This window comes from Mirounga leonina, unplaced genomic scaffold (assembly GCF_011800145.1).
Source record: "Mirounga leonina isolate KUSES-001 unplaced genomic scaffold, KU_Mleo_1.0 Mir_92, whole genome shotgun sequence".
Taxonomy (NCBI): domain Eukaryota; kingdom Metazoa; phylum Chordata; class Mammalia; order Carnivora; family Phocidae; genus Mirounga; species Mirounga leonina.
In genome coordinates, this window is record NW_023270852.1 from 13158485 (window position 1) to 13169384 (window position 10900).

Genomic DNA, 10900 nt, shown 5'->3' on the forward strand with positions numbered 1-10900 from the left:
GTGTTAATAAGACCTACACAAGACAGCTGTGAAGACTCAGTGGAAAACCATAAAGAAAACATCTGCCCCTGCCCCCACATTCCCCACGACCCTCTTGAGTCTGTTAAGAGTGTTAAGACTGTTAAGAGTGAGAAGGGCTCTTGGAGATCCGTAAAATAATCCCACATGTCACAGGGGAGCCAATGAGTCACTTAGAGGGAACAGACTTGAAGGCTTGAAACCTGGGGTGGGGGTGGGGATGCCTTGTGATGTGGGAACAGGGGGACAGAGAGATAGGGAAGGGAGGGGCTGTGGAGCTTTCTCCAAAACAGAAGGGGAGGAGCCATAGGAAAGGAAGTCAGAGAAGACAGGTCCCCACTGCCCAGCTTCCTGTAGCAAGAGGAACCTCAGGTTCTCAGCCACACTCCCCCAAGAGACCTCCCACCCCTGCTCCAGCCACCAAGCCCCTCAAGGCCCCTGCTCACTGGGCCCACTCCTGCCTCTGTGGTCTGCCTGTGAACATCTGCCTCATGCAATAGGCAGGGGTCACCTGGCATTGTCATTCCTCTCTTCACCAGGGTCTAGAAACTTCTGAGGACAGGGCCAGGTCTCCTCTGCCTCTCACATGGCTAGCCAAGCACAAGGCTAGGCAGGCTGCAGCATCGGAGAGCCTGAGTACATGAGCATCAAAGGCAGGGCTTGGCAGGCCACATCACCTCCTACTCTCTGTCCCCTCATTCCTCCTTTCTCTCCCACAGGCCCCAGCACAAATGTTGAGTTCAGAGGCTCTTAGAGCTGGGAAAACCCCGTGGCAGATGAAGAAACAAGCCAGAGGAGGGCAGGGACGTGCCTATGGTCATACACAGAAGAGGATACCACAGCCAGGACTGGATCAAAGCTGGCCCTGCTTAAATGACTGGCAGACCCCCTAGTTTTGCATTTCTCATACACTCAGACACTGGCCTGGGCATCGAGAGACCTAGGTTTGGGTTCCAATCTGCCTTCTGCCTTGGACCCAGGATGCGTGTTCAGCATCTGCCTCTGGGACAAGGCCTGACTTCTCAGGAGGTGGTGTCTGCCTCCTCTCCAGGGCCCAGGCACAGTGCAGACCTGAGGCCAGGCCAGGCTGGAGGCCAGGAGGGAGGAAAAAGGTAGAGGTGGCCTCCATCAGCCCCTTCCCTTTGCCTTGGCTCCGAATGCTGGGCCCAGAGCTACAGTGGCTTTCAGGGACCTCTGGACACAGGGACAAGGAGAAGATAAGTCTAGGGGAAGAGACATGAGGAGGAAATCAATCAGGCAGACAGATAGGCAGAACCCCATCCCCACCCTCACCTTGGGATCACGAGAACAAGGCCTGTCCAGGGGGCAGGCTGGCTTTCCCAGCTCAGGGGGTAGGCCCATGACACATGCGGTAAGGGGGCAAAAGTTCAACAAACAACTGTGGTTGAATCCCAGCCCCCTGGAGTGACCCAATCAGCCCTGGGCACTCGGGCTTCAGACCTGCTGCGTGACCTTGGCAAGTCACTTCCCCTTTTGGGGCCTCAGCTCTTTCATTTATCAGACAGGAATGGGATTATGAGAACACTGCCATACTTCAAAGAGTTATTGATGGGGTCAAGTGCTACAATGTTGACCAGCAAAGTGAGCCCAAGCAGAGAGGGGACCCAGGCCAGCCTGCTCTGGAGCCAGGCTGGCCTGGGTCCTACTTCTGCCTCAGCTGCTCTGTGATCGCAAGCAAGTGACTCTTGGCGTCAGTTTCTTTGTAGCATGGAGACAAGCCTACAACTGCCCAGGACTGGCCAGAGGGTAAATTCGAAGGTGGAGAGAGACACAGCTCCTGCTTGGCTCGGGGCGGGGGCTCCTGTCAGAAATGGGATTCACTGCATGGAATCTGGGAATCCTGGAATCTTGAGGATGGGGAGCTCAGAGACCCCTGCCCATCTCCCAGAGCTCCACTGGGCTATGCTGAGGGGATCAGGAATGGGGGGCTGGCCCCTTGGGGTACCCATAGCCAAGTCCCCAGCCTCCATCCTAGGCCCCAACTCTGTTCACCTCCTGTCCCCAGCTCTACCTCCATTGTGGGGAACAGAACAGAGACAGCTAGGAGGCTGGAAATCTGGGTTCCAAGCCTGGCTCTTCTAAGACTTGGCTGTGTGACCCTGGGCTGGCCCCTGTCCTTCTCTGGGCCTCAGTGTTCTCACTTGCACCCCAGTGAGGAGGGAGTATGAAACAGGGATGGCAAAGGGCCTTTTGGCACCTCCAAACTCTGCTCAGTTGGAGCAGGAAGGAGGATCCAGGTCCCGCCTAGGGACCACGACACCCAATTTTTCCAAGTCCCCCTCCTCTCCCAAAGAAGGGCACCTGACAAGTCTGATCTGACCACAAGGGGTCTCTTGTGGCAGTCTGGTCTCAAAACCCACCAGCTCCAGTCCGGGACTGGGCTGGGTTTATTCATTAACCAAGCCAGACGGAGGAGGCAACCCCTCCCTATTGACACAGAGGGTGGGAGTGTACTGGACTTAGTTCAGACCTTCGGCTTCTGGGGGGCCTTAAGCCTTTCCCAGGTCACAGTCTGGAAAACAGCCTTGTTCTCGCAACAACCTTGCTCACCTTTCATTCAGCTTGTTCCTTCCTTCTTTTCATCCCTTCATTCAACCAACATCCCTGCTCTATCTGTGTTGGATGCTAGGGACACAAAGAGGGATGGGATCTATCCCTACTCTCAGAGAGCACCAAGCTGGGACATACCAGCTGCCCTCTGCTTTCCTGCTCCTCAGCCTCAGACACAGATCAGGTCCCCAGGAACCTGCTAGCCCAGGGCCCTCAGGCCTGGGCAGAGTCCCAGATGGAGAGACACACATGGAAACCTGGAGAGAAAGAGATAGTCAGATAGCTGGGATCCAGACAGAGAGTCACGGTTTGGGGGGAAGAGGGGGAAGGCAGGAAGGGTGAGCTAGAAGGCCACATGGGACAGATGGACAAAGCTGTAAATGACAAAGATACAGTGAGGCAGAAAGGCACGGGAGAGAGAAGGTCAGATATCTCCAACCCTGGAATGAAGTCAAAATGCCGCAGCTAAGTCTGAGAGCAGGCCCGGGGCAGAAGTGCCCTCTGAGTCCAGTGCCCTTCCCCTCCCCCCCAATAGGAATACACTCCTCCATGCTGAGGAGGAGGGCAGCAGAAAGAGGAGAGCAAGAGAAAGGCAAGGGAGGTGAAGGGCACAACCTACTGCCAAGAGCCCACTGAAGGGAGACCTGCCCCCCTCGGAATGTGGCATTCACAGCAATGCCAGATGTGTTGGGGGGCAGCTACTGAGGCTTCTAGGCCAGAATCTTCACCAGCCTCTGCCCCGTCTTGTCCCGCAGGGGAAGTGGGCTCATGGGGTCCCAAACCTCAAGCCTGTCCTGTATGAGGAAAATCACAGGGCTGTGAGGAATGGGGTTGTTGGCTCTGAGGGAGCTGATGTACCCGCATCTGCCCTGCATCTGCTGGCTTCCCTTGGCCCCCTCCTCCGCAAGCCTGGCCCTGTGTAAAGCAGGGACATCCAAGCCCTGACTTCAGGATCTGCCAACCATGATCCTAAGTCCCTGCAGGAGACTCTGGGAGCAGCGAGGGAAGGAAGAGGGAAGTGCAGGGCATCCGGCAGGAAGGAATCAGGTCCCTGGCACCCAGGGCTGCAGAGAGTGGAAACAGAACCAGGAATTAGGGAGAGAAGGGCTCAGTCTCCCCACCTGGGATAACTCAAGTCAGGGACCCGGTGAAGACTTGTGGGGGCAGAGCGGTCCCAGAAGGAGACCACTCCCCTAGACAGGCCTGGCAGCAGCCCACCTCCCCAGGAGCAGGCAAGGACATGAAGAAGCCTGGGCTCTGGCTGAGAGGAGCCAGAGTGAGTCACACCCCCTCTCCGGGCCTCAGTTGGCCCAACTGTGTGATGAGCGCTTGCCCAGCAAACTGTGCCTCCTCCTGGTTCCTGGCAGGAGACTCCTTCTGAGGCCAGGTGCACAACCAGGTGTCTGTGGCCCTGCCTCCCTCCCCGTCCCAGGCAGCAAGGGTGCGGTGGAGGCTGCACGTGGGGCAGGGCAACCCTACCTTGATCTTGTGCAGGGTCCGATCCATCTCCACAGCGTGCACCCACACAGACACGCCGGCCTTGCTGTAGGTCAGATTCCAGCCCTCCTCGGCCTCACACTCTGACCGGAAGCTACGGAAGTCCTGGTCGTCGGGCACCTGGACACTATCGCGGCCCAGGACTGGCCGAGGCCCTTGGGGCTCTGTTGAGGCAGCGGACTTCTCCATGGGGAGGCCCGGGGCCCTGGTCCTAGTCCGGCTCTCCTGGGTCCTCCGCGGAGGCTCCGACAACGTCGACGCGGCTGCAGATGCTGACGCCACCTTCCTGGGACCTGCAGGACCGGTTTGAGGACGGGAGTGAGCGCGCTGGGGGCGCGGGTGGGGCTGTCCGGGGTCCTGGGCGGATGGAGAGTTCCAGACAGGCAGGGACTGGCCCCCTAGTGAGCGCGGACCAGCACCGGGCAGTCACGGGGCCACCCCCAGGAGCGACCCCCGACCTCCTGGGGCCGGAGTGGGGGCTGCGTATCGGGGGCGGGGGAGGTTCCGCGAGAGCTCTTCGGGACCCAGGGGAGGCCAGGACCCGCGGGGACGGACCGCCCGGCGGGGCTCCGCGCAGTGCCGGCCGGACCGGCTCAACTAACTCGGCAGCGGCGCGGGCGCGGGCTGCGCGCGGGGCGGGTGGTGGGGGCGGGGTGGGGCGCCCGCCCAGCCGGACGCTCACCTGTGCCCGCTGCTCCGCCGGGGCCCGCCGGGGCCGGGGGTGCGAGCGCCTCCGCCGCGGCCGCTGCCGCCGCTGTCCCGGCGACCGGGGCCGCGCGGGGGCTCCGGGGGGAGGAGCAGTGGGTCCCGCCGCCAGGCCCCGCCCCGTGCCCCCCCGCGCCCCGCGCGCCCCCTCCCTTCTTCCCTCCCTCCCTCCGGATTAGGCTCGGGGGCTCGGGGGCTCCGCTCCCCGGGGCTTGGTATTTTCCAGGCTGTGGAGCTACAGCTGACGGAGCTCGGAGCCCCGCCCCGCCCCGCCGGGTCCTAGCGCCCGCCCCCGCGCGCCCTGGGAGGGAACATAGCCTGGGGAGGACTAGTCCTCAACTCCGGGTTGGGGACGGGGCGGGAAGGGGCCAAGTTAGAGTGGATTCTGGGAGGAGGGGCCCTGAGGTGCTTGAAGAGGGATTCTGGAAGTTAATTAGGAGCCCCTTCTCTCCATCCCCCTCCCATACGCACAGTTATACACCCCCCCAACAACCTACTTACACACAGGCACGCTGTCCCCAGACATCCCAGAGACACCCCCACACGACACTCCAGAGACCCAAACATGGGCACACACCCCCGCCACAATCAAAAGCAACTCACTTGCATCCCCCACCAACCACGAGGCACACCAAGCCTACACACTTCTAACCCATTTCCCAGTGAGGTTCGCAAACCCAGGGGGAAGTTGATGGAACCCACCAGCCTCAAGGTTCCCAGATTGACCAGACTTGGGCAACATCTCTCCAGTCTTACTCCCAGCTGGGAGCTTTAACCAGGGCCCCCGTCCAGCCCAGGACTCTGGCCACTGTCCACCACCACCTGTCCTGAGCACCCAACACACCTCCCATGGACTAGACTGGGCTCTCAAGAGTATCTGGCCCGGGGCGCCTGGGTGGCTCAGTTGGTTAAGCGACTGCCTTCGGCTCAGGTCATGATCCTGGAGTCCCGGGATCGAGTCCCGGGATCGAGTCCCGGGATCGAGTCCCGCATCGAGTCCCGGGATCGAGTCCCGCATCGAGTCCCGCATCGAGTCCCGGGATCGAGTCCCGCATCGAGTCCCGGGATCGAGTCCCGCATCCAGTCCCGCATCCAGTCCCGCATCCAGTCCCGCATCCAGTCCCGCATCGGGCTCCCTGCTCGGCAGGGAGTCTGCTTCTCCCTCTGACCCTCCCCCCTCTCATGTGCTCTCTCTCTCTCTCTGTCGTTCTCTCTCTCAAATAAAGAAATAAATAAAATCTTAAAAAAAAAAAAAAGAGTATCTGGCCCCAGAGTCTGGGGCTCCCCTGTCCCTCCCGGGCAGAGCTGGCCAGAGCTCCAAAGCCAAGGGGGGAGTGGGGTTACCTCCACCAGCACTCCAGCCACCCCCTCCAGCCTGGGAGGCCGACATCTGCCCCCCCTGGGTCCTAGTGCCAGGTCTGCCTCCAGCCACTTCCTAGGAACTGAGGCCAATAGTTCAACTTCTCTGAGGCCAGGCGGGAATGAGTGTGGCGGATGGCCCAAGGCTGAGCATTGACTCACACCAGCCACTGGCCTGTGACCACAGAGAGGCAGGGAGGGCCCATGGGAGCTCACCTGGATGGGCAGCTGACTTGCCCAGTGTCACACAGTGAGTACAGAGCCATCCTATCCAGTACCCAGGTCTCATCCTCCTCCCACCCCAGGGTTCCTTTCTCTGCTCTGGCAGCTCCATCCTTTCTGGGCCTTAGTTTCCCATCTGTGGAATGAAGGAATCAGAATTCCTTCCTAGCCTCACCATCCTAGAGCGCTGGGATGGAATAGCTTTTCTTAAAGGTGCCAGAGAAAGATGAGTTGTGACCGTGGGTTGTGACCATGGGTTCACAGATAGAGGTGTTTCTTCCTATAGTGCTTAGGGCTCCAAGCACTTTGTGAATCAAAGCACTTTGTGAATACAAGCGAAGGAGGGTGAGCAGGGAGCTGTGATGGCAGATGACCTCAAGGGGTATTCTGCAAAGTAAATCCTGTAAAACGAGTAGCAGGTCCCCATGAGGTGTGATCACCTTCCATCTCCAGTATGTGGGTGGCATAGTCATATAATCACTCCCGCCCCTTCGAACCCAAATTCTTTAAATGTTTGGGAGTTGGTGGCAGGGGAGCTGGTCCCGGGCTCAGGAGGCCGGGGCTATTGTTCTCTGCTAGGTACCTCCTCTGTATCCACCCCAACTCTAGACAGATCACTGCCGCTCCCCTGGCCTCAGTGTTTTATCTGACAGCCTCACAGCCAGGCGGGTGGGAGACCCAAAAGAGGAGTCCAAGAGCCTACTTTGTGAACTGTTGCCTCTGGGATCTACCATAAGGAAAAGCGATGGGAACAGCGGGGCCTGGTGGATCCTGTCTTCTTATGGCCCCAATAACATCTCAGCAGATAGCAAACACTAGGGCAGTAAACCTTTCGTGCCCATCACCCAGTCCAGGGTAAAAGAGATAAGGCTGGGGTGACAGCAGTGAGGGCAGACTGACAGAGAGCTGCCCATCTGAGAGAGACACATAAACTCAGGGAGGTACAGATGGCAGAAACCATAGATTAACCAAGAATGAATCTTTTGGGTCTTGGGTCAGAAGAAGTAAGTGGCCTGGTACCCCAGCTTCGATGGCCATGCCCTGGGCTCAACCCTGGGTCCTGGGTTTAGGCCAGACTAGCTAGCCAGTGAGTGAGCAGAATTATTCCCCATCCTACTCATCATTCATTTGCCCTTGCAAGTGTCCACCCACCCCCGCCATGCCCCTGAAATTTAGGTATCTCTGGCTTAGGGGTTTATGACAGCCTCTCAAACATGACCGCCAAACACCCCTGAGCAAGAGAGAAGGACCCTGTCTGCTCAAGGGCAGAACAGTGAGCCCAGGAGGGCTGAGAGAGGGGACCTGGGGGAGGAGTCTGGAGAGGAGTTCTAGAACTTGGCCACCCCTGCTTCCCATAGCCTGGCAGTGCAAAGGGTCTGTGGACCTGGGTTTAAATCCAAGCCACACCGTTTCCGAGCTGTGTGACCAAGGGCAGGTGACAAGTCTCCCTAAGCCTATTTCTTCATCTAAAATAAAAATACCTACTCTCTGAGAATTATTGCAATGAAAAGAGTTGTACATGTGGCAGTTTCACCCCCAAATAGTCAGAAATATAACTGGGAGGGGAGGTAGAGAGAATATACTGTCCAAAAATGGCATGTTTCCAACAAAAATTGTTAAGGTAACATCTTGATACGATGGTGGTTAAGATTCTCATGGAAGATTAAACAGTCGAAAAGGTTGGCAAGGCATGCCCCCTGCTCGGACCCTTGCAGTCCCCTGCCCCAGCCATAGGGCCCCTCCACCAGAGGTGGGTCGAGGTATTTCTTTGGGCCCCCAAGGCACAGCCCAGGTCTGGCTCCTGTCTGGGTCCCAGGCGCCAGAATGGGGCATCACCGAGCAGGAGTCAGAGTGGCTGTGGAAGGCAGGAACTTGTATGAGAAGGAGAAGGTGTTAGCAAACTGAGGGGCATCATGGGAACGTGAGGAATCATTACCTAGGGCGCTGAGCAGGTGCTGGGGCTTACACATGCCCCTCACAGAGAGAACAGCTAAGGCCGCGAGAGGCACAGGGACACCCCTGAATCACAAAGCAAGTCAGAGCCCATTTGGGGACCTCTAGTAGCTCATGACTCTGATTCCCAGAATGGGGCAGTGGGTCATTTGGAGATTCTTTGCCAGACTTTGCCCACTGCCCCCTGACAGTTATTGGAGCGGAGGTCAGGTACCTGCCTAGAGCCACCCGTGACCTGGTCCCCAACACTCCCTTTAAATCCCTCTACTATGTCCCCATCAGAACTAAAGATCCTCAGACTGATGTCATCTGTCCCCAGCCCCTCACTGTACAGATGGGGACACAAAGGCCCAGCTAGCAGGAACAAAGCAGAGAGAAGAACCTAGGTTTCCCAGTTCCTATCCCAAGGCTCCACCCTGCTCCCCATTATATGCCACCACTTTCACTACCCTGGGGGGAGGATGTGGGTACAGTTACCATCCTCTCTCTGTCTTAAGATTCAGCCTCTGCCCAGGGCCCCCACCCTCCCCAGTGTCCTGGACAATGAGGGGCCACCAAGTCTTGACTTGCTCCTACTCACCATCTAGTCAGACAGACGGATGGCTGCCCCGATCTCCCCTCTGGGAGATGAGGAGAAGGCCCCCCCTGGCCCTTTCTCCCCCCACCCCCTCCTCAGGGGTAACCTGGCCTGCCAGCTTGGGTGGAGACATTCCCAGGTTGCCTAGGGCAACGAGGCAGTGTCCTGGGGACACTGTTCTAGAAGATTGGGCAGTGATGTGTGTGATGTCACCAGGAAGCAGCAGTTGAGAGGTGGTTCCAGAGGCCCCACTGGAAGGGCCTAGGACAGAGCACTCTGAGGCCTCCAGGGCTGGCTTGGCCTTGAGAGCGACATGTCCTTTACAGTCTGACTGCAGGTGGCAATAGGCTCTGCATCCCAGTCCCACCTGGAGCCGGATCTAAGTGTTTGCCCAGGGTGGGTCTCTGCCCCTGCTGGGCCTCGCTGAGCAAACAGCCCAGACCCTGCCCTGAGGGAGTCACAGAGAGCCTTACGGGCAGTCACTCACATTTTGGCTTCTCCTGGTGACACTGTCATAGCCACAAACCATCACACTGGTGTCCTGTCACAGTCCCGCACAACCACAGGCCACCTCAGTCTCTGGCACGGCCAGCCCCACCCGGGTACACATGCTTGGACACACCGGGTCACCCAGAGCACCCAAGGAGAGTTGCCAGATAAAACACAGGACACCTAGTGAAATTTGACTTCCCGATTAGCAAAGAATCGTTTTTCGTGTAAGTATGCTCCCAGTATTTGCTCCATTCGGCAAGCCGCCCCCACAATCACAAAGCCTCGGAGCTCCGCCCGCCGGCACATCCGTCCTCTCCAGACCTCAATCCCAGGCCGGCCTGTGAATGCGCAGACAGCAGCCGGGAGTGGCAGCTGTTATGTGTGTCTGTCACGCGCACACACGGCCCCCCACATCCTCTCTGTGAAGAGGCACTGGGCCAGAGTAAGAATCTTCATACTCATGTTGTCTGACTCTTACAACAGCTTCAGGTGGGAGGTCAGGCAGGGACCATTAGCCCCATTTGACAGATGAGGAAAATAGGCCCAGCAAGAAACAGAACCCATCCTTACTGTCCCTGGGTGTGGGCAGGAGGGGTGTGGGGGAAGTTACATGGGCCAGGATGTGGCCTTGGGCAGGTCCCAGTTCCCCAAGCAGGCCCTATCAGAGGAGCCTCTCCCCTCAGAAGAGCAATAACCCCTCCCACCATCCAAAGGGTGATCCTAAGTGCTCCCCAGGATCCTAAGCCCTGTCGTCTCGGGAGGTGGAAACTCGCCTGAGTCAGGGTGCTGAGGGCCCAGCTTCGAGATTAAAAAATAAGAAGAAACCAAAACAAGGATGTTGTGTGGGCTGCCAAAAAAGAGGCACTCGTCCCTGTGCTGGATTTCTTACCCTGGTAGAAGGGCCAGAATACTTTGTCCTTCCTGAAGACACACACGGACGCCTCCACCCCCGCTGTTAGCGGCCTGAGCACAGAGCCTCGGGTAGGGCCTGGGGTCAGGCAGATAGATCAGGAGCCTCTGACAGGAAATTCCAGGGCATTCGGAAGGCTGCATCGACCCAGCCATTGAACTGGGTTCCTGGAGGCGGCAGCTCAGGACGGACATCATCAGCAGGGGGACCCAGGGGGGCATGGCCAGCCGGGTCTAGGGCCCTCCCACAGAGGGAGTCCCCAGGGTTCTGCTTCAGACTCTACCTCCCCTGGACACCTTTCTAGGCCTGTTATCCTGTCAAAGCGGTGGTGTTCAAGATTCCCCCCATCCGGTTGAGGCGGGCTGGGGGCTCTGTACATTGTGAAGTCCTGTGTGGTGTGGGGGTATTGCTAGGCTTCTCCCTATCCCAAGCCTGGGGGTTCCCTAGGCTGCAAGACCCTGCAGGCCCACAGGGCAGCTCCCAGAGCTCCAGGGTGCAGGGACTGGAGGGTGGGAGCCGAGGCAGGGCAGATACAGTGACGTACCTGCTCAGCACTCTGGCATGATGGCTAAGAGCTTGAGCCAGGGAGTCAGGCT

The 10900-nt window shown here is 58.4% G+C and overlaps 1 protein-coding gene across 2 annotated transcripts in view; it reads right to left on the bottom strand.

Moving 5' to 3' along the window:
- The window catches only part of STARD10 (StAR related lipid transfer domain containing 10), a 30333-nt gene extending 19971 nt beyond the window's left edge, over positions 1 to 10362 (bottom strand). The window contains exons 1-2 of one of the 2 annotated variants that reach the window (XM_034995247.1): positions 10284 to 10362; positions 4069 to 4379 (exon numbers count right to left, since the gene is read on the bottom strand). In XM_034995247.1, the coding sequence (XP_034851138.1) occupies positions 4069 to 4275 (207 nt within the window). In that variant the 5' untranslated portion in view covers positions 4276 to 4379; positions 10284 to 10362. Of the gene's footprint in view, positions 1 to 4068; positions 4380 to 4768; positions 4911 to 10283 lie in introns of those variants that run through there. The other variant, XM_034995246.1, reaches the window with a different exon arrangement.
- Positions 10363 to 10900: the final 538 nt, after the last annotated feature.